The sequence below is a fragment of the Gekko japonicus genome, unplaced genomic scaffold (assembly GCF_001447785.1).
Source record: "Gekko japonicus isolate JY-2015 unplaced genomic scaffold, Gekko_japonicus_V1.1 scaffold418, whole genome shotgun sequence".
Lineage (NCBI taxonomy): Eukaryota > Metazoa > Chordata > Lepidosauria > Squamata > Gekkonidae > Gekko > Gekko japonicus.
In genome coordinates this window covers 935071-959347 of record NW_015167544.1, presented here as the reverse complement: position 1 = coordinate 959347, position 24277 = coordinate 935071, and the positions used below count along the sequence as shown (strand labels likewise).

The following is a 24277-nucleotide window of genomic DNA, read 5'->3' as shown; positions in this document are numbered from 1 at the left end:
TCTAATGACACTGTATGTAGTTGTTAATCCTTTTCTAGCATCTGGCACGAAAAATTGTAATTTGCATTCGATGTACACGTAAAGTGCTAAAAGTGCAAAGAACTGAACTTTTATTTCCATGTATCCTAGGGGTTGTCTTTGTATGTGATGTGGTGTGGTTTGGTTCCTGCCAAGTGGGTCTGTACTGTTTTTAAATGGTTTCCCACATGGATCAGCCTGCACTGATTATGCACAAGGTTCTTTCAGAGATGGTGGTGCCCTGCAGAAAGTCACAGGATGTTGGCGAGCAGGCTTCCCTCAATTTCCAGCCTATCTACATAAGAAATCATTGGTAAACATTACAGCTCCCACACTGTCCCCACCATACAGTAATACTTTTTAGCAGAAATCATGCTGCTAACATTCTGTAGCATGGGGCCTCCATTACATTTCCTCATAATAGTTAAAGGTCACATGCTACAGAGCTGTGTGTGCAAAACGCATCTATATATTTGTATTAAGGTATCTCCAAAATGTATGCCCTATGACTTCACTGGATTACAACTTCAGGAATACTTTAGCTCTATAAGAATGGAGAAATACTTTCTACTATTCCAAGTATTCAAAGGATTTTTTTGTGGTTCCACCTTTGCAGTGGAATATCTAGGAACCAGAATGCACACATTCAGTTCTTCAAGCAATATCCATTTTACAGCAGCTCGGAGACAAATCAAGTTGACCAGAAAGCACATAGATCCTGTGATGGGCATTAGATATTTTTTTCTACTTTAAACCATTGAGGTTTGGCAAAATTAAAACCATTTCAAGCTTTCTTCATTTGCACTTAGGCACACTAAGATTGGACAGTGTCAGATTTCCTCAGAGACGAACATTCTGACAATATAAAATGTAACATTTATTTCTTCCTCTTTTAGAAGAGTCTCCTGCGACATGCATCATAATAATTGGTGGCATTAAAAGGTAAAAACATGTCCAAATTAACAAAACGAACAAATTTCTCGAAAGGGCACATTGGCTTGTTGTAACGCTGGTTATAATCCCGGCAGAAGGAAGTTTGTGATGAGACATCAACACCGTTATAAAGGATACGGATGAAGTATTCTTTGTTCTTTTTCCCGTCTTTCCACAACTCAAAGACTAACCTAGCTGCAAATCTTGGAAACCTGGCCTCAGTAATGCCTAAGGCACTAAGGACAGGTGACAAGGTGACATCATGAGCAGAGTACAGAACAAATAGTTCTTCCCCCTTGCCCTCTGCAATGCGCTGCATACGATTCACAGTCTGGTTAAGAAGAGGGTAGGTTGCCAGTAGTGCATACAAGTAATAATATTTCTTCTCCTGCCTTTCTTTTTCGTCTTCAAGTTGATGTGCTTTAATGACTTTAAAGTGCTCCATGGTAATGCAGCCATTCTTAGTACATGGGAAACTGACATTATGGCAAAAATGGCACAACAGAGAATCTATAGGATTAGAAGCTCTCAACTGTTTTGTAGGGATGCCAATTATTTTTGCCATATCTGCGTATGTTTTTTCCAACTGTATGTTTGTCACACGTAGACTGTACTGTCGACGTTGATCCTCTCCAAGATAATGGTTTCTTATTGGGCAAACACAATTTCCAGTACAAAAAATGGCGCTCCACTGGTGTCTAAAATTAATTTTATTCCAATCAAAATCTGGCAGGAAGGCATACAGTAATGCCAGTCCACTCTGCAGTGTTCGACTCTTTCCAGTGGTTTCCAAATACAAATGTTTTGCTGACCAGTCACTTGGTATCAGATTATGCTTCTTTATATAGATATCCTGTAGTAGCTGTCCATTTCGCAAATGCTGCACAACCCCTTTATCAAAAGAAAAAAGGAAAAAATTCTGTCATAATCATGCTTAAGAGAGGGACTCCAACTGTAGTTGCATTGTTTATCATCTTTTTCCTCCCAGCGAAAAATAACTCTCACAATGGATCACAGGGGGAAAACGTGAATATAAGTGCAATTAAATGAAATGTTCAATAAAGAAGGCCTTGTTTCATACCTTCATTCTGGTGGGAGGGGGGCTTCTCAGTTGTTATTTGGAAAATAATATTTTGGATCCATTTAGCTAGGCTCCGGAAAGACAATATAGCAAAATGGAACATAACCAAGTACGTATAACTAAAACCTAAATTACAATTTAAGCCCTCTGTACTGCTTACTACAAAAGCAGAAGGGAACAGCTGGTTCAATAACTTTTTATGATAAACAGTTTATGAGAGAATGGTACTTTAAGAGGTACTAAATGGCAAAGTCAAAATAAAATAAACTTCTATTTTCCGAAGTTGATATGCTTTCAAAATATGATAGCTCAACTTTCTAAGAAGCAATTCTGGTAACACCGTGTAGCCCAGTGTGATGGACCATCAAGGGTTAATACCTAACAGAGTCTAAGAACCTTTGAGTGGCAGTCTGTTCAAACGGAATTCTGTGGAGAGAGTCAGTTAAGAAATGACAGCTGGGAACTGACATTTGAAGAAGAGAGAGTTTAGCACTGACTAAGGACTGGGAAGGAGGCAAAGAGAAGTGAGAGGATCACAGAAGATCCCCATTCAAGCCGGAAAGCGACAGAACGTTATAGTGAGGAGAAGTAATCCCTGCCCAGTGAAAAGGGAGATAGCCCTCAAGAGCGGAGTGATCCCTTATTCTGTATATATAGAATGATTTTGGGACTTTTATGTTCCTGCCTTCTAGAATTTAAGTGTCAGAGAAACTCAGAAACCGATGCTTGTGAGTTAAATCAGAAACTGAAAAGGAAGCCTCTCTCCTCAAAGTTTCAAAGACCTTGTTGAAAAGCAAAAACACTTACTTGTTGGCAACATATCTTCTGGATTTAGTGTGATTACAAAATTACCTCAGTTTTTATTATCAGATCACCTCATACATCCTAGCCCTGATTGACCCTTTCCCCTCCAAGTTAAATAAAATATTTTGTTTATTTTTGAACTTTCAAAGGCTTCTCATGTGTCATTACAGGAATAGAACATTAGCAGGTGATTTTGTCTCTTTCCTCAAGTCCCTGGGCTGGACCAGCATCAAAATATATAATAACATAACACCCAGAGACCCACAGGAATTGCATATTCAAATTCTAGCTGGAGATTACATGTTTTGAGCCTCAACAGAATATTTTCTAATGATAAATCAGGCATTTGGGTGAAAGCATATCTTGCTTAGGGTTTGGCACCAATAAAGAATTATGAAAATCTACCTTAGGATTTATATCCATGAAGGCTATCATTTGTTTAAAAGTTATTTGTTGTACAGAACAGGTTACATTTTGGATTTACTGTCTGAAGTCTATGTAAACATAATGACTGAATTCTTGATAGCGATTCAATCACACACTTGTTTCAATAGCATCCATAAGGAGATAAGCTTTAAGAAAATAACAAGGTGTCAAAAAATGACCAACAAGGTTTGGTTAGCTGAAATGAAAAGCTGGGCATCCCACAACAAATGGTACATAAGTGCTGGCTAGATATTTCCTATGATTTCAATAAATACACAGTCACAGCTGTGTATCTGGGCTTCTTTCTACAATGTCCTGAAACTACACAGGCTTATCAGGCCTTGAAAGAAAACAGTATAGAAATAATTTAGATAACTTCTAGTCATTGAAATTATTTTCTGCACAGCTGAGTCACCTTACCAAAAAATCTCAATGGTGCTTACAAAAAAACACAGACAACATTAAATTAATCTAAATTACCTTAATTTTCATACTGAAGATGTTTATGAGGTACTGTTACCACCAATGGCCTGCCTTGTTGTTTGGGGAAATTAGCTAGGCAGCAGGCAAGGCTAGAGGAGTACAAGGCACCTGTACACCTGTCTATACCAAGGTCCAGTACAGTAGGAAGACTCCAAATTTGAAGAGTAAATTAAATAGTTTTAATTAAAGTATTTCCCTAATTACAAGCACACTAAACATTCAAAAAGAGCAAGCAATACAGAACTAAGAAAGCAGAGGTGATTGATAGCAAATAGTGGGGTCAGTTATGGGGTGATACAACCTGTCCAGATGTACAGGGGTCCATGGAGATGTGATTATCACCCAAACCAAAGTTCGGGCGTGAACTGCCAGTTGGCATCAGGGGCAGACACAGAAAATCTGAGGCCATGCACTCTCAGGTGAAAACAATAGATTTTCTAGACCAATAAGGAGTCCATGGAGGTGAAGTACCAGGCGGAGCATAATTCAGGTGTGACCAATGGTTGTCCCAAAGGGGCAGAGTCTAGCTGCACAATAACCCTTGATGGGACTATCAGTGGCATCTGAATAGATACAATGACCCTTGATGATCCAGTCTAGGTGAGTTAAATAGGATCCCAGATTTAAACAAAAGGTGTAAATGGGTCCCTGATTAGCGTCAGGAAGGATTGCTAAACATATGAATGTATGATTGGTGTATCTCAGTATTCTGAGAGAAGGAGCATGAAAGACAGCTTTGGAGACAAAGGATTCTCACATAGACATAGGGTCACACAAAAAGAGTTAGGTTCTGGAGAAGGACTGTTTGCCAGGTGGCCTCTGAATAGCTTTAGAAATGCAGATACTACACCTGGAGGAACCTGGCTTCGTTGTCACTGATGGAGGAGGCGAGGTCGAAGACTGTCTTGAAGGGCTACTTTATATGAAAACCTGAATATGAAATCCCCTTTTTGCATAGTGTTCACATGCTGACTCTGAGGTTCAAGCTTGACTTTGGGGGGACTTTGGTTCAGGTCAATAGTGGGGTGCCCCTGCTGTTAAGGCTACCCACGTGTAAGGCAGCACCTCTGGGCTACAGTACTCAGGAAAATGAAAACAAATCTGGTTTTAGCTCAGATGCATAAAACTAAGCTTGGGAATGGTCTGTAAGCCGATGACTGAATTGTTTCAGAAGTCCATCTAACTGATGAGGGGGGAGTGAGAAGAAAAGAAATGTATCTTTCAAAATGGCCATCCACTTAGGTTTACAGGATTGTGCAGGAGAGAGAGAGAGACTTTGCTACAAAAATACAGTGATTTATGGCACTACTACTATCATAACTGTGTTTTATTATGAGGATTTAGAAAATGTATGTGTCATCTCTCCAGAGACTTGTTCGAGGTGGCTCTCCTGGAATGTTCCACCATGTCCCCTAGCAAAAGAATTTGTAAACACTGAGCAAGTGGCCAGATAGTTTCAATTTAGAGAGAACAAAAGAGCCCTTTGGCATACTGATTTTTGCCAGAGGTGGAAATAAAACAGCTGTATGCACTCACCTGTCTGTGTAAGTTCTCCCATTTCACACAGTAAATGGCTAGGGTAACGAGGCATGCTGCTCAGAGTGCTATCCATTTTGGCTTCTGATCCAAGTTTAGACATATGGCCAATAAAAGCTTCCAGCTGAGGGTGCGAAGGCTTTCTAAAGAGATAAAACAAACACAAGACCTCTAAGTGCATTAAAAAGCTCTAAATGTTAAAGTGCTCTAATTATGCCATTTCACATAATTTCATGATGAGGGAGTACCTCCTCCTAGGGAAAACTTACTTTTAAAGAACTGAAACATATGTAACCATGCAGATGGCCACCAATGCACGAAAGAGTGTGCACTGTGTATGAGACAGAAAATGAATATGAAAGGGACACACAAACACAGAAAGAACTGAAAATAACATTTATTTACAAAACTTCTTAGTACAGAAGATCGATCGAAAAACACCGGTTGCTATCAAAAGGGCTGCAAAAAAACAAACAAACACAGAATGAAAAGGTCCAAAAGCTGAATTGGGTTCACTTTCACTTGGGTAGTCTTCTGCTAAACTACAAGCTACGTTCTAAATTGGGGGGAGACCATAAGACATGATTTGGAGGAAAAAAACCCAGGAAGAATAAGTTGCATGAGTGAAAACTGGGACAATCACATACCCAGCTGCGCATGTAGTAGGGCCTTTTTGGATCATACACAACCTCAGTTCCCGTTGATGTAGTCATTCTTTCATGCTACTTTCCAACTTCTGACTGAGGTGTGTGTCCTACCATTGTAGCCAAGCTATCTTAGTTAACATCATAAATGTACGTGGTGGTACTTGATAAAACTTGAACAATCAACAATTCACTGTGGAAACCGTCCTTGTAGCCAAGATATCAATGTTAACATCATAAATGTATGTGGCACTTGATGAACAATCAACAATTCACTGTGGAAACCCACCTTGTAAATAAATTCCTGGCATCAGGACTTACCTTCCTTGATTTTTTTTTATGTTAGGTGGGAGCTGGGATTCTGCACCATGATAAAATGTTTCTCAACCCAAAAGAGGGGTGGTGGTGGTGGAAACCACCAAGCTAGCACAAGAATGATCCTCCAGACATTTTTTTAGCATTTCTCATTTAGGATAGCAAAGCCATGTAAATGCTAACTACCAGCACAGATTTTTCAAAAGATGCTACTGTGAGATTCTAGGAAGAGTCAATTGACAGGTACAGTCATGGTCACTTTATTCCCAAAGAGAAACATGTTTAATTTAAAATAAAAATATTTACTAAGAACAGGGTACTGTTAGGAGAAAATACAATGTTCTGCATACATTGTTCTTTGCTCACAGAGAACATGGAACTAGGACACATTTTAACCTTTCTCAAATAATGCTAGAATGAAAGTCTGGCCTCTCAGGTCTGAGACAAATAGCTAGAATTTGTACCTCATTGTGAGTCTCTATCCAGTTATCTCTTGTCATGCAAAATAAATTCTCTTTCATCAGTTTAAAACTCCATAACTTTCCTTCAACTCTTCCTTGCATCCCAAAATTTCAACTCCTGCCTTTCTTATACAATAGATTACCCATCATGGGGTCCAAGGTTACACACTGCAAATTATATCAGGAGAAAGACAACAATCTGTGGTAAAAAACCCCACCAGAGCAGTATCAGCAGATACCCCTGGATATCTAGATTTAAAATATGTACATTTAAAATACGTACAGCATGGCTTTCTACCAGACAAATAGGACCTGAGGTGGGTGATAAACCATTTAAAATCACACTGGTGAAGACTGATGCTCAAGTAGCTTTGGAAACAACTAAACAGATTCCCTGTTCATTTCCTTGGCTACTATTTCAACAGAGTAGCTGAATTGTTACAAACGTAATGTAGGGTCAGCACAGTCTTTAAAAAACTAGTCAGCACAGACTGGTCTCACTGATGCAGCCAGATGGAAGTAGTAAAGTTCAGCCTGGTGATTCCATAACTGTAAGTACTGATTCCCAGGGCAACTTCCAAATTACTCATGCAAATTCCACTGGTTGCACCTGTAGACTTGCTGTATCACACATTGCTTCCTCCATGCTGCTACTCTGCACGAAACTTATAATTTTGTCCATGCAAAGATATAATTCAAAGTTTTGCAACGAAGTATTTGGCACAGATTGTTCACAACATTCCATTTTTAACAACTTCCCCCCCTAATTCTGATTGAGATCTAGTTGCTTTGTTCTTTTCTTAGTCATATTATACTGTTTTGGAAGTGTTCAGTACAAAAATCTTTCTCCTTTCATTTTATGGTCTATGAATTCCTATGTGCTAAACTTAATCTCTTAAAAAGAGGTACACAACACGTTTTGCATTTGTCAGAAGATTCTCTGCCATGTCTGAAAAATTGTTTCAATATGGTGTTACATGTCTCACATGAGTCAAATACAAACAATGTCATTGCTACAAAAAAGTTATAATTTCTACCTGAGATCTTGCATGCAGCCAAAAGAACTCAGTCAAAAACAGGGTTGGGACACTGCCTCTTACTTCTCAAAGTTACTTGAGCCACAAGAGGGTGCCACACTACCATTTCAGGGGAAACATACTACTTTTCAGACATTGGTAGTTTTTCCTCAGGATAACTCACAAATGAAAAGGTCAGTTACACCTGAAATAGTATCTTTGCAGACCTACTAAATCTTGGAAGGAAACGGAAAGATACAACATACTTCTAGAAGAGGCTTAAATCTAATAAGTAATTTTCAACAGGTCACATGCAGACTTCAGAGTGGATAACCAGAACACCATTCAGCCTTTCACTCCATACCAACTTGAACAATACACCATTTCCATTATATCGTACTTACTCCACCAGCAACAAAAATGATTACCATCGGGGTGGCTTGACTCTTTAACCAATCCAAAGTTCCCCCGTGGGTCACTGCCCTGAAAAGGCCAGCAGTGGCCAAGAGCAAGCCAAGCCCCAGAAGTATGGGCAGCATTGGAAGGGCCCCTTGGTTCTGAGTCTGACCCGCTGCTTCCTCTTCATGCTAAGTAACCAGTGTAGAGCTGCTTATACCACAGGAGCTGCTTGGCTTGCTTCCCAGTCATTCTTATGTCCCAAATAGGGAGTTGCCCAAAAAGACCAACACAATCACTTTTAACTTTAAAAGGGGTAACTTCTCTGATATGAGGGGACATGTGAGGAAGAAACTGAAAGGAAAAGTAGAAAGGGTCAAAACCATTGGGGAAGCTTGGAAACTATTTAAAACTACAATCCTAGAGGCTCAGAAAAAACATATACCGCAGGTTAGGAAAGGCACAAATAGGTATAGGAAAAAGCCTGCGTGGTTAACTAACAAAGTAATGGAAGCTGTAAAAGGTAAGAAGGATTCCTTTAAGTGGTGGAAAGCTAGTCTCAGTGAGGTTGATAAAAGGAAATACAGGCTGTGGCAAATAAAATGCAAGTCTGTGATCAGGCAGGCAAAAAAGAAATATGAGGAGCATATAGCAAAAAATATAAAGACCAACAATAAAACTTTCTTCAAATATATTAGAAGTAGGAAACCAGCCAGGGAGGCAGTGGGGCCCTTGAATGACCAAGGGGTAAAAGGAGTACTGAAGGATGATAGGGAAATGGCTGAGAAGCTAAATGCATTTTTTGCCTCAGTCTTCACTGTGGAAGATGAGAAGTGCTTGCCCACTCCAGAACCACTGATTTCGGGAGCGGTGTTGAGAGACCTGAGTCAGATTGAGGTGACGAGAGAGGAGGTCCTAAAACTGATAGACAACTTAAAAACTGAAAAATCACCAGGCCCAGATGGCATACATCCGAGAGTTCTGAAAGAACTCAAATGTGAACTTGTAGATCTCCTGACAAAGATATGTAATCTTTCCTTAAAATCTGCCTCCATTCCTGAGGATTGGAAGGTAGCAAATGTCACTCCCATCTTTAAAAAGGGTTCCAGAGGAGATCCGGGAAATTACAGGCCAATCAGTCTGACGTCGATACCGGGTAAATTGGTGGAAACCATTATTAAGGAAAGAATTAGTAGGCACATAGATGAACAAAACCTATTGAGGCAGACTCAGCACGGTTTCTGTAAGGGAAGATCTTGTCTCACTAACCTGTTAGTGTTCTTTGAGGGGGTGAACAAACATGTGGACAAGGGGGATCCAATAGATATTATTTACCTTGACTTCCAGAAAGCTTTTGATAAAGTTCCTCATCAAAGGCTCCTAAGTAAGCTCAAAAATCATGGGATAGAAGGACAAGTCCTTTTATGGATCAAAAACTGGCTAGTTCATAGAAAACAGAGAGTGAGTGTAGGTGGGCAATTTTCTCAGTGGAGGGTGGTAAGCAGTGGGGTACCGCAGGGATCAGTACTTGGTCCACTGCTTTTTAACTTGTTCATTAATGATTTGGAGATGGGAGTAAGCAGTGAAGTGGCTAAATTTGCGGATGATACAAAGTTGTTCAGGGTGGTGAAAACCAGTGAGGATTGTGAGGCACTCCAAGGGGATCTGTCAAGGATGGGCGAGTGGGCGTCAACATGGCAAATGGGGTTCAATGTGGCCAAGTGCAAGGTGATGCACATTGGAGCCAAAAATCCTAAATATAAATACACATTGATGGGGTCTGAACTGGCAGAGACTGAGCAAGAGAGAGATCTTGGAGTTGTAGTGGATAACTCACTGAAAATGTCGAGACAGTGTGTGACTGCAATAAAGAAGGCCAATGCTATGCTGGGGATTATTAGGAAGGGTATTGAAAACAGATCAGCCAATATAATAATGCCCCTATATAAATCAATGGTGAGACCTCATTTGGAATACTGTGTGCAGTTCTGGGCACCACACCTTAAAAAGGATATTATAGCTTTGGAAAAAGTGCAGAAAAGGGCAACTCGAATGATAAAAGGGTTGGAACACTTTCCCTATGAGGAAAGGTTAAAGCGCTTAGGGCTCTTTAGCTTGGAGAAAAGACGACTGAGGGGTGACATGATCGAGGTTTATAAGATTATGCATGGGAAAGAGCAGGTAAAGAAAGAGGTACTTTTCTCCCTTTCTCACAATATGGGAGGCCTTCTAGTGTCCTGGCCCCACTGCTGGACCTCCTGATGGCACCTAGTATTTTTGGCCACTGTGTGACAGAGTGTTGGACTAGATGGGCCATGGGCCTGATCCAACATTGACTTCTCTTATGTTCTTAATATTCTAGTGCTGATTTAAAAAAAAAAAAAAAAAGATCACAAAAGCTCTGTTGGCACGGTGGGGGTAGTGGCAATTTCTGGGGGACTGAGGCAGGGAAACTGTGGGGAACCCTGCCATGTGGAAGCCCTGTTGCTGCTGCACTTAATCTTCAGGAAACCAAAGCCTTGTCCCTGTGTAGAAGACACCAAGCATTCACATTTGTTTGTTTTTTTAAAGGCAGGGAGGTGGTGGCTCTGTTATGCTACCAATTTTCCTGTGTTCCCAGTAAGTCTTTCGCTTCCTGCCTTTCTTGGGATACCAAATGTGACAACATTCCTCTATTCTGGGCTTGCCGGATGTTGTCTATTCCAGCTAAGAGTAGCTCCCCAGGGTCTCAGGTATTCACAGGCTTACTACTTGACATTCTTTAGAGCAGATGCCAGAGACTGAACCTCAAAGCATGGGGTCTTCCCATGAGGCACAGACCCTCTCCAATGTTGATCTCAGAGCATATTGGGAGGGGGGAATGCAACACAGCCCAGTTCTTCGAATTTTCATGTGCAAGTCCTACTTCGCTGAACAGAACTCAACTCTATTAAAGGGTCATTAGATTGCAGCCTTAAACATTTAACAACGCACTCTGATCTCATTGTTTCCAAAAAATTTTAGTCCTGACCAATTTTTCTGGGCTGTGTACACATTAGAAAAACACAAGTACCTTCTTTAATTCACCAAAAATTCTGATGCATACTTAAGAATATAATCACCCTTTTGAGGTTTAATTAAAAATCCCATTGTTTCAAATTAAAGTTGTTGCACCCGTTCTCTTCTAAACTCTGTCCTGCCATGTGTATGCACCCACCTTTTTAACTCACAGCAGACACACATGACTTGATACTGTGAATTCACATATATGTGCTGGTTGTTATCACTCTAAGCCTTGGTTCAGCTGAAATTAAAGACAAACCAGACTTGACATGAAAGACCCTTATAAAATGACTGCATATTTTTAAAGTGCTGGTTTGCAGCCCTGGGTAGTTGCTCTGAAGGTCATGGAAGGTCCATTGGAAACAGGATTCTTAAACCTTTTCACTAGTGGTATGCCTATGATATAAAACACCCTTCCAAGGCTGCAGTTGGCTGTTTCCCAGCAACCCTTTTGAGATCATCTTAGCTGTTGCCAAATGCTGCAAATTAGCAATTTTTTAAAAAAGTCCCAAGACATGGGTTTTTTAATGTCAATTCTGGTTTCGAAATCCTCATGTTAAAGACCTGGGGTGGGACACAAAGGACACACAAACCTCTCTCCATGTGTATATAACTGACAAATTTGTACCTGGTAAGTGGTAACCTAATTCTGTCAAACTACATCTTCAGCCAGTGCAAAGCAAAGATCAACTGTACTAGCACACAAATAGGAATAAAAAATATTTCCAGTGATGATAATTGTTAACATACTTATCAGAATGATAAAGCAGCCCAAAAGTTATGGTTCAGGGACAAGTAAATGGCTCAAACTTCATACAGATCTCGCAAAACCAACAGAATGTTTACTGTTTTGCACTGCTCTTATTCTCTCTCTCTAAAAGCTGAGAGTGCAAAATATCCAGGAACTTCATGTGAGGTTAAACACTACCATAGATCATTTATCAGTACAATCTAGTTTATTACAAAACAAACTCAATCAATTCTGCAACTAACATTCTTATCACTGGAACAAGTAGTAATAAAACAACAATGGACAGGTTTTCTTTCTACCATTTTATCACTAATATGATGGTGATTACTTGAAATAGTATCTTTGACAGACTAAGATTCCATTTAATCTTTCTATTTATTATGACCCACTCTGCTGGACCTGATGCAGTAGAGACTGGATTCATGCTGTTCAAAAGAGCTCTTAATGGGTTTGGGAATGGAACTTGGAGGCAACCCTTGACTCACACATATTTGCAAAGATGACAAAACACACTATTTTCTTACTCCCCTTGCAGGTGAAAGTGTGTGTGTGGGGAAACAAGAAGAAGGATTATCTAATTATTCACTAAATTACTGTGTACTAGTAAGTGCATGAAAACATTGTCAGTCTATCAGTTTGAGCTATTGTGGTGTGCAAGTACAGCTTTTTTGTTAGGGAAACAGAGATTTAAGAGACTGGAATTCTGAGTGAAGTATTTTATTTGCATTATTTATAGTCCACCTTTCTCACTGGGATTCAAGGCAGATTGAGCCTCGTGGAACCCCACAGGATAGGTCCCACACTGATGATAACTGGTCTCCAACAACAACCCTTTGAGTCTCATTTATGAAGAATGATTTGAGCAAGTCCAAAGCACATCTGCTGACACCTACTGTTGCCTCCAAGCACCTCATCAAAAGATGGCATGGGTCACTGGATCAAAGGCTGCAGATAAATCCTGTAGGGGCAATAAAGAAGCATGGCCTTTGTCTACATTCAGACAGAAGGCATCAACTAAAGCCAGCAAGGCTGTTTCTGTTCCACAGCACAGCCTCAAACCAGAAAGAAAAGGATTCAAAACAGATGAGTTATCAAAAAGACCTTGAATTGGTCTACTACTGCTCTCTCAATCACTTTGCCCAGATAATAGTGGTAAGGAAGGTTTAATATTATCCCTGCCCATATTTTTCCCACTCCAAACTGTCCCTCCCCTCAAGCAGTTTGTCTCAGTGGTAAGATTCCATTTATTCTTGCAAACTTATACATGGAATAGGGGTGGGGAATGTAGTGAGTATAAAAAGGACATGTTGCGACTTCTGTACTCTAAGTTGCAGACTGTTTGATCAGTTTTTTCTTGACAAAAGTTCATAAAGCTTTGTTACACACAGGGCTATTTTTGGGCCGGAACGCCCTGGAATGGCATTCTGGCTGGCTTCCAAGGCCGCCCCGTCCCTTGCCCAAACCTCCCCTCCTCTCACCCCGCCCCTCCCACTTCAAAAGCAAAGAAACGGCAGCGGCAACAAGCACCGGAGCATGTGCTCCTCTTGTTGCTGCCCGCTGCTCCGACGTGCCTCCCCGCCAAAAGGCAAGGTAAGTTGGCGCTGGGGGGTGCAGGGGTAGGAAGGTGCTGTCAAGGTTGATGGGCAGGGTGGTGGGTGGGAAGGCCCTGGCTTCCTCTTTCCCCTCTGCAGCCTCCCCAGCCCCCGCCCATCTTTCCCATCATGCGCCAAAGTGTGGAGCGTGGGAAAGATCTCCGCAGCCCCCGCCTGTCTTTCCCAGCGCACGCTGAGGTGTGGAGCATGGGAAAAGCCTCCCCAGCCCCCACCCGTCTTTCCTGATGCACGCCAAGGTGCAGAGCATGGGAAAAGCCTCCCCAGCCCCTGCCGGTCTTTCCTGATGCACGCCAAAGTGCAGAGCATGGGAAAAGCCTCCCCAGCCCCCACCCATCTTTCCTGATGCACGCCGAGGTGCAGAGCATGGGAAAAGCCTCCCCAGCCCCCGCCCGTCTTTCCCAGTGCGCGCCAAAGTGCGGAGTGCAGGAAAGGCTTTCCCAGCCCCCGCCCGTCTTTCCCAGCACACACCAAGGCGCAGAGCATGGGAAAGGTCTCCGCAGCCCCAGCCCGCCTTTCCCAGTGCATGCCAAGGCATGGAGTGTGGGAAAGGCCTCTGTAGCCCCTGCCCATCTTTCCCGCCGCGCTCCAAGGTGCAGAGTGCAGGAAAGGCCTCCCTAGCCCCCGCCCCTCTTTCCCAGTGCACGCCAAGGCGCAGAGCATGGGAAAAGCCTTCCCAGCCCCCGCCCATCTTTCCCAGTGCACACCGAAGCGCAGAGTGTGGGAAAGGCCTCCCCAGCCCCCGCCCATCTTTCCCGGTGCACACCGAAGCGCAGAGTGTGGGAAAGGCCTCTACAGCCCCCGCCCATCTTTTCCAGCATGCGCCAAGGTGCAGAGCACAGGAAAGGCCTCCCCAGCCCCTGCCTGTCTTTCCCGGCACACACTGAGGCATGGAGCTCAGGAAACCCCTTCCCGGCACACATCTCCCCACCAAAAGGCAAGGTAAGTCAGGGGAGGCGGGCGGGAGGGGCTCTCTCTCCCTCCTTTCCTTCTCTCTTTCCTTCTCTCTCTTTCTCTCTTTTCCTCCTACTTTCCTTCTCTCTCTCTCCTTCCCTCCCTCCCTTCCTCCCTCCCACTCTCTTTCCAGTGTTGGTCCAGTGTGCACTACTTCTTTTTTTGTTATTTATATTTATTTACAAAACTTATATCCCACCTTTCTGTCCTTATTTGGAAGGGATATGGTAATAATCAATCTGATATAGAACTAACGAGTAATACATGCAATGTTCTGTAAAGTGACTGAAACTGAGGTTCCCCAGTAGCATTCATGGAGGAGAGTTAATTCTGTTGTTAGAGATGAAAGGACAACCACATTCATAGCATATCATACAGAGTTATTTGAATGTGCTGAAGTTAGTGCATCAATCATGCCTTTATTCCCCCCCCACACACACACACACAATTTAAACAGTGTAAGGGACGTAGGTGCTGTACTTTCATTTTTGAAAGTATTATTCCAATAAAAATTGTTTCCACATACAGCTTTGAATTTATTTGAAAATGACATTTAAACCATACTTATTTTTTTCTAACCAAATAACTGTTGGAATGGGACCAGTGTGCACTACTTCTATGTGAAAATACCCTTTGTTTGTTCATAGAAGAAACCCTCCCCCCCCCTTATGCAAGCCCAATAGAATCTCAGAAATGCAAACAACAGAGATTTGGAGTAGTCGTTCAAGTAACTGGGGAACAAATGCTCAGGGGAAGAACAGTGTTGGCACCAGGAGATACACTGTTGGGGATCACTGGATTACAACCCAATCCAGTATCCAAAAAGCTTCATAGCTGTTCTGTGTACCAAAAATGAAACTTTAAACGTGTTTCTCAAACAGCAGCTGCCCATGTTACATACTAGGCTATTTTTTAAGTGGTTTGTGCTATAGATGAAGTAGGTCAGCTGTTCAAAGGAAAACCTATTTCTAAAAAAAACAACTCACTGGCTTTGAACAACCCCCAAGGGCATACCAATAATGGCTGTTTGCATTCTGCGTTCTTAACATTCCTGATTGCAGGAAGGAGCATATATATGAATATATGAAGTTTTATAGCTGCAGTGTGTCCCAGTGTTTTTGGTTTACATCAGTGCCTCACAGGGTGTCTGTTGTGGGGAGGGGAAGGGAAAGGAGTTTGTAAGCCGCTCTGAGACGCCAAGTGAAGGGCGGGGTATAAATCCAATCTCTTCTTCTTCTTCTTCTTCTTCTTCTTCTCATTCTCCCCCCCCTCCCTATACCACAGCATCTCTGAGTATTTATGAGGGAAATACTTTTCAAAACAGTGTATCTTGTTTGCTGCTTAGTTCATGTGATTAGGCTTTGAAGGACTGTTTTGGAAATGATCTGCTTAAAGGCTCTGATGTGGTGGAGAGGGTGTTCTATGTTTTATACTTGCTTCTAAAGGTTTTGAGTTACACTTTGGCATAGTAGTTAAGAGCATGGACTCTAATCTGGGAGAACTGGGTTTGATTCCCTATTTACTTGCAGATGTTGGTATGACCTTGGGTCAATCACAAGTTCTTTCAGAGCTGTTCTCTCAAGAGCAGTCCTCGAAAGAACTCTCTCAGCCCCACCTACCTCACGGGGTGTCTGTTTTTAAATGGTAAACCAATCTGCACGAACAAGATTGGGGGGGGGGCTTTTAAAATTTCCTTTTGCCGTGTGCAGCCCAGAGAGAAAATTGGCTCAATATGCTAATGAGCTGTGCCAACAGGGTGTGGCCTAATATGCTAATGAGTTTCTGCTGTTGGGTGTGGTCTAATATGCTAATGAGTCCCTGCTGAGCTTTTTCTACAAAAAGAGCCCTGGGCACATTTGCAATACAATTTTTCCCACCACAAGAGGATTCTTTCCTCCAAATCCTTCTTTCGTTCCCAACAATAGGTGTACATGCACTGACACTGCCACATTAACTCAAATTAGATTTCCATAACAATGCTTGCTGCATGTAAATCCAAGTAAATAGTGACTTAGCATGCACTTAAACCATGCATTAATTTCCTCAACTTCCATCCATTTACAGAACTCTTAGGATATACTAAGCAAGATATGAGTCCAGTAGCACCTTAAAGACCTACATGTTTTCCAGGATATAAGCTTTTGAGACTCAAAGCTCCATCAGATATCTGACGAAGGAGGCTTTGACTCTTGAAAGCTTATATCCTGGAAATCTTGTTGGTCTCGAAGAAGCTACTGGACTCAGAGCTTGCTCTTCCACTGCGAATCAATACCTGAAGCTATCTTCTTAGGATCCATAGTTTCCTTTTCTGATGGAGTATTCCAAAGTGTACCATGCAAAAATCTGATATTTAAAATAGTACAGTGGCTCCATTACACCCATAAGCAGTGACATTTACAGTTAACTTTGAGAATGTGTATTTTGAAAGCTCAGTATCTATAGTGGTAGACTGTCAAATGCTGTCCAGGCCCTGAAAGTGTGGAACCACATTTATGAAAATGTATTTTTATAAAAGGCTAAATATGAAGGTGCTGGTATCTTTAAAGGAAGGTGTCCCGCATGCCAGCATTCCACTGACTGCACTGTGAAAACTTACTATTTATAAGTGGCGGGGGGAAACTTGAAAAAAGGCTGAAAGGCAAGTAGTTATTTCAGATTCTGCCTGGCCAATTACTTTTCCCAAGGATTTTTTTTATTATTATTCAGATTAGCAATCTTGCTGTTGAATTGGCCAATTTACAGATGCCGCAGGAGACGGAGTATCCAGGCAACACTGTGAAGGTTGCTGGGACTGAGCAGAATGAAAGAAATTATTCTGCTTAGTTTGAAGGATTAAGCCCCCAGAGAGATTCTTAAAATTTAATATCCATGGCAGAATAAAAATGCAAGTTATTAGTCATGCACTCTGACCCACCCCCCTTCCGATAATTCAGAGATTTGGAAATGTGGCCAGGGATGGTTCATTTTCCCTCCATCTTTAAAATATTTTATTTTTAAAAAATGTGATTAACAAATTGTCAGCATGAAGTCCATTATTTGCAAGGACTATAATTGTCTGTTTCTTAAAACTGTAGATGTACTTTCGTTTGGTTTGTTTGCCTATTCACTTTACAGCATTTCCAATGAACTGTACATTATTTGAAGCTGATGAAACAGAGGTGCGAAACCTCCATTAGAATCCTCTACCAACTAAAGCCAAGAGGTCTATTTGAGAGTAAATTGCTAGGAGGCTGGCTGCTGTATCTTCAGTTTCTTGTCAGTATTACTGCCTGGTTTTCATGCACCAGTGAAGCATAAAAGAATATCTAAGTCCAAACAAAACCATCCATTTTTCTCACATGACTTCACCCCCCCCCAACTCTAAATGTTTGAACTATATCACCGTATTCAATAGCAGGAAGCCTCTGCTGTATGTCAAAATGAAAACTGTCAGTTCTTAAAAGGTTTGTGCTCTTTGTAGACCTTAGGTGTAAGATTTAAGATTAAGAAATGTCACAAAAACTATTCAGATTAAACTGCCTAATAACCCTTTAGTCCTATCCAGTGATTATTTTCCAGAGAGAATTTCTAACCAGGTATAAATTTCAGGCTCTTGCACCTCCTCAGACAGAGTAAAATCAATGAACCAGGGTTTACCACATTTAGCCAAGGAAGTTACGTTCCTGACTGGCTTCACTGCTGGTGCAGCACAGCGTGCATCTACCTTGCCTTCCCCTACCCCTGTGAAGGAGGAATGGCAAGAGGAAAAGCATGCAGCCACTGGCTTCACCATGCTAAGCTCTGCTCCCTCCTGGCTTTGCCAAGTGGCTGGCATCACACCTGAGTGCAGTGCGGCTGGCTTGGCCAGTGCCCCCCTACCCCACAAAGGAGGGAGGAAGATCAGGTGGCTGCTTGCTCCCCTGTCCTGGCTTTGTGGTGGGTAAGGCTCAGAGAATGCCCAGGAAATGGGGGGAGAGCAGCACAAGGCAAGCAGCAGGAGGGGGTTCTATGCAAAGACTGGCCTAGAGTGCTTAAAGCCCTTGGGTTGACCCTGCACATGTTCATGAAACATTTGCAGACATTAATCTCTGCAGGTGTAGGAGAGGAGGTGCAGGTTCCAAAAACTTGCAGTAGGTTCAATTCTTCCCAGTAAGTAAAAATTACCAGGCCTTAGTCTCTTTAAGTCTGTTTTCATAAATGAAGACAAATTCCAGTTTCCAGCATATATAAATGAAAGAAAATTATGCAAGAACTTGGAGCTTTTATGTTCTGACTAACTAAGATACTGTACTTGAAGCAGTAAACAAATGGTTGTTTTACCATAGTTCTCAACTGTCTCTCCCACTCTTTTTTCTTTCCCTAGTTATATCTTTTTTCACCTCCCTGTCTTATTCCTTCTGCTCTTTCTGTTCCACACAACTTATCCATCATTATTCCATTTTATTTTTTAATGTATTCTCTACGTTTATATACCACTTTTTGACTTTAAGGTCCTCAGAGCAGTTTACAGCACTTTAAAAATACATTAACCATATATTCCTCTCCTTCCATGCTTCCTAATGCATTAGCTGTTAATATCAACGGCTACTCTAATCTGCATCTGACAAAGGGAGCTTTGACTCCTGATAGCTTATACCCTGAAACTCTTGTTGGTCTCTAAGCTGCTACTGGACTCAAATCTAACTGTTACTCTGCATATGAGTTCATTCACAAGTCCAGGACACACCCCCCCATAGGGTCATAGGATTAAAAAGGTAAAGGTTCCCTTGCTCGAAAGCCAGTCGAATCCGACTCTAGGGTTGCGGTGCTCATCTTCCGTTTCAAAGCCACTTCCGCTGTCCAAAGACGTTTCCGTGGTCATGTGGACTAAACACCAAGGCGCACGGAACGCTGTTACCTTCCCACCGAAGTAGTACCTATTTATCTACTTGCAATTTCTTGCTTTCGAACTACTAGGTTGGCAGGAGCTGGAACTAGAGATGGGAGCTCACTCCATCATGCGGCACCCGGGTCTCGAACTGCTGAACTACTGACCTTCCACAGCAGTTCAGCATCTTAACCACTTGAACCACTGCAGTTCATAGGATTATCTCACTACAAATGCTAATTTTCTGCCAAGCATTTCCCTTCTGCTCTGATCTAGCTGATTACAAGTCACAGCATGGAGTTGCCCCAGTAGCTGCTTTTGCGGACAGGAGCTAGAGGAGGGGGTGAGCAGAGGAAAGCTTTTGGCCAGCTCCGTGATGGTCACATGTACTTCGAGGGGGCATGTCCCTAGTGGCAGTCAATCACACGTCCTCTCTGAACCAGCTGGGGAGAGGTGGAGATCCAGGGAAACAGAGTCCAGAGTTTTCACTCACCCCATCCGCCCCTTCTTTATTTAAAGTGGCTGCTGTGGGACAAACCCCCCCCCCCAGTTGGTTGTGGCTTTTCCTCCCACCCTCTCTGCATTCTTGGTTGTCATGGGTTGCATTTCGGTTTATAAAGTTTAGCATCTTTATACCTTATTACCTTTGTTACATCACAGCTTGGTAGGCATTTTGGGCATTGGGACAGATCCCTTTTTTGGGGGGGAGGCTGTGCCTGTGTGCCCACCTCCCCCATTCTGGGAACTTCCTTAAGGAGTCTTGGGGGTGGAGCCTTCAGTAGCATGCCCAGCTCAGAGGCTGCCGGGTGGCTCTCACCAACAGGTGGCAAGGGAACCATGCAATGACTGGCGCCCACACGGATTCCAGGGCTTGGCACTCTGTGGTTTCACACACACACACACACACACACCCCCAGCAGGCAGGTGGGGGCAGTGATATTGGGCCACAGTCAGGTCATCCGATGCAGTATCCATCCCCATGCTGTGCCAATGTTCCTACAGTGTATTCAATAGAGCTGTGGCCAGTTCTTTCCAAGCTGGCTGGTGTCCAGGTGCTTCCTTCCTCACCTTTGCTCCCTCCCCCATGCCTTGCCCCTGGGCCCTCAATAAGCCTTGTACCTTTGCATCTCTTTGCAAGTATTCTTTAAAACACCCTTTCCACCTTGTGGGATCCCACTGCTTGCTTACTTCCATTGTGAGAACTGACCATTGATTCCTGCTCTTGGCTTCCTGTCATTTCACCAGTTTTTAATCAATAACAGAACTTGTCTTCGTATTCCATGACTGCTAAGTTTACTCAGGAGTCTTTGATGAGGTAAATTGTCAAAAGCCTTTTGAAAATCCAAGTATATAACTTCCACCAGGTCACCGTTGTCTACATGCTTGTTCACTTTCTCAAAGAACTCCAAAAGGTTGGTGAGGCAGGACTTCCCCTGCCAGATGCCATGCTGATTTCCCCTCAGCAGCCTTTATTCCTCAATGTGCCTAATAATTCTATCTTTGATTACCATTTCTACTAATTTATTTGGGACAGACATTAGGATGACTGGCCTGTAATTTCCTGGTTTCCCTCTGGATCTTTTTAAAAAAATGATGTAACATTTGCTACTCTCCAGTCTTTTGGTACAGTGGCTCAATTTAGCAATAGGTTACATATACGTAGGGTTGCCAAGTCACGACGGGGGATCGTAGGTCTTCACAGAATCCTTGCCGCGGGGACAGTGAGTCGCATTGCACCTGCCGTTGCCAGGATCTGACGCTACGCATCACTCTGGCAACAAGGCTCCAAACAGCCCCATTGCCAGAGCGACGCATAGCGTCATGTCCTGGCAACAGCGGTGCAACGCGTCTCGCCGTCCCCACGGCAAGGATTCTGTGAAGACCTACGATCCCCCGCCGCGATTTGGTGAGATTTGGCAGGCCTACATATACATGTTAGAAGATCAACTATCTCACATTTGAGTTCCCTAAAAATTCTCAGGTGTATGCCATCAGGACCTGGAGACTTATTGGTTTTTAATTTCCCAAACAGGTAGAACTTCATCTCTGGTCACCTCAATTTGGTTCAGTTCTTCACACTCTCTTCCTGAAAATAGTGGATGTGGCCACAGTTCCACAGTGAACACAGAAGCAAAAAAGTCATTGAGCTTCTCTGCCATCTTCCCATCTCCCTTTAGCAATCCCTTTATTCCTTTGTTATCCAAACACCCCACTGCTTCTGTCATGATCTGGGCTGTGCCACCAGAAGCCTAGGCCCAAGGAGCCCGGCTAGCAATAGGTGAGGCTGGGCCTACAATTCCCAGAAGCCCCTGGGAAGAGCTGTTCTTTCTTCCAGAGGGCAGAGCCAGAAGAAAGGCTGCTGCAGAGGAAAAACCCTCATCCTGAGGGAGGGGTGAGTAGTTAGGGCTGCCAAGCCATGGCGGGGGATCCGCACGTCTTCACAGGATCCCTGCCGCGGGGGACAGCAATACGTGTTGCACCGCCGTCGCCAGGATGTGACGCTCCACGTCGCTCTGGCAACTGGGCTATTTGGAGTCCCGTTGCCAGAGCGACGCGGAGCGTCACATCCTGGCGACGGCGGTGCAACACGTATCACTGTCCCCCGCAGCAGGGATCCTGTGAAGACGTGCGGATCCCCCGCCGCGGCTTGGCAGCCCTATGAGTAGTGTAAGACCACTTGAGATAGTGAGCTAGGGAAAGTAAATTTAGACGCATTAGGGCATTTGATTTCTTTTCTTTTCACCCACTTACTATTATTCTGCACCTTGTTGTTTGACCTCCTATAAAATAAACCTTTTCCTTGTTTTACTCTGCCTGATCCTCACACCTGTTATTCGGCCTAAAGGGAGGTCTGACGGTCTTGGGAGAGTACTCTGGGCCTTCTCAAGGGAACCTAAATCCAGAGTGGTGGCAGCGTTAGGTAACATCCCACCTGAGCCGTGACAGCTTCTCTGGCTCATTTCCTGCTTCGGATATATTTTAAAAAATGTTTATTTTTTTGTCTTTACGCTTTTAAGCAACCCACTCCACAAAATCTCTGTTTGCATGCCTAATTACTGACTTACATTTCTTTTGCCAGAGCCTGTGGTCCCTCCAGTTCCATTCATTGGGGCAGACCTTCCACTTTTTAAAAGAAGCCTCTTTACTTTTTATAACTTCCCTGACTTGTGCTGTTAACCATGCAGGCCTTCTTTTAGACTTGGCAGTGCCACTCCTAACCTGTGGCACACATTCTATCTGGGCTTCAATTAGTGTGGTTTTAAATAGCTTCCAAGCATCCTCAAGGGATTTAACTCTCTTGTATTTCCCTTTCACCTTCCTTTTAACTATTTCCCACATTTTTGTAAAGCTCTCTCTTTTGAAATCAAATTCTTTATTTATTTATTTTTGGGATTTTTATTCTGCCCTCCCCAAACGGGCTCAGGGTGGATCACAACAAATCGAGTCAAAGACTCGTTACAGTAATGCCACATTAAAATCATAAAAACAATAAACAATAAAATTGGTAGCAGCAATATAAATCTGTTGAGGCCACAAGGTGGAATCAGATGGGACCTTTCAGAAGGTTGGAAACTAAAGCAGGAAGGCCAACTGAGGTGGAAATAATACAGTTTTGGACTTTAGGGGTAACTTTCCATTGACCTCAATGCTGAGCTTAATAGCCTGTGGTCACTATTCCCAACTAGTGCAACAACCTCTATATCTCTCCACAGGTCTTGAGACCTGCTCAAGTCCAAGATCACTACCCCTCTGGTTGGCTCTGTGACCAACTGTTTCAATTGAGCAATGTGAGGGTAGCTCTGCTTTAGTCACTTCCCTTATTTCCTTCTCCATCTCAAGATCAGCCTCAAGGGTGTGATCAGGATATCCACACTGTTATGAAACCCTTAGGGGCCCAGTATTTCCATCCATACTGATTCCGTTGAGAAGTTAATTCTCCTGATGTTTTTTAACTTATTGAATTCTATGCCATCTTTGATGTACAACACAACACCTTCCCCAACCCATCCCTCTCTGTCCTGCCTATACAGCTTATACCTAGGGATGACTGTATCCCATAGATTTTCACCATTCCACTATATTTCTGAGATACCTACTATATTCTCATTCTTGACTACAGATAGGCACTTCCTCTGGACAATGACACCCTACTTTGTTTATTTTCTGTGACTTCAGTTTCTTGAACATCCTGCTCCCTAGTCTTTTTTTTTTTTTTTTTTTTTTTTTAAAAAAATTTTTTTTTTTTTTAAAAAAAAAAAAAAAAAATTTTTTTTTTTTTTTTTGGTAAACAAATTTTTTATTTTCTCAGGAATACAACATATAAAACTTTTCATTCTATCAATTGTCTACCCCATTCCCAGTTCCTCCCCTCCCTCCAATGGCTTCCCACAATGCTTCCACCCCTGCTCCAAATTACTTCATATCATCAACAATATCAGTTTCTCATCATTACAATCTAAAGATAACATCATTTGACTTAATATTGATCTAAACATATTAAGTTTTGTTTCACATCCCAGTTCTTTTCCAGATAAATTTTAAAGTCATTCCATTCTCCAAAAAACTCATCGTCTTCTTTGTTATTCAGTTTTTTTGTAATCTTATCCATTTGTGCCATGAACAGAACTTTTTGTATCCATTCTTCAACCTCTGGTACCTTTTCTGTCTTCCAAAACTGAGCATAAATCATTCTCGCTGTCACTATCAGGTACCAGAGTAAAGTCTTTTTAGTCGTATTGACTTCTTCCATTTTAAGTCCCAAAAGCAGAATTTCCGGTGCTTTTTTAAAAGAACATTTCAATATTTTTTGCATTTCATTGTGGACTTTTGTCCAAAAGTCTACAGCTTTCTCACAAGTCCACCACATATGATAAAATGAGCCCTCATGCCTCTTACATTTCCAGCATTTGTTTGACATATTTTGATTCATATTTGCAATTTTCTTAGGTGTCATGTACCAC

The 24277-nt window shown here is 42.4% G+C and overlaps 1 protein-coding gene across 1 annotated transcript in view; it reads right to left on the bottom strand.

Moving 5' to 3' along the window:
- Positions 1-703: 703 nt before the first annotated feature.
- The window catches only part of PXYLP1 (2-phosphoxylose phosphatase 1), a 143621-nt gene continuing 120047 nt past the window's right edge, over positions 704-24277 (bottom strand). The window contains exons 5-6 of the mRNA XM_015413623.1: positions 5282-5424; positions 704-1842 (exon numbers count right to left, since the gene is read on the bottom strand). Of these exons, the coding sequence (XP_015269109.1) occupies positions 911-1842; positions 5282-5424 (1075 nt within the window). The 3' untranslated portion in view covers positions 704-910. The remainder of the gene's footprint in view (positions 1843-5281; positions 5425-24277) is intronic.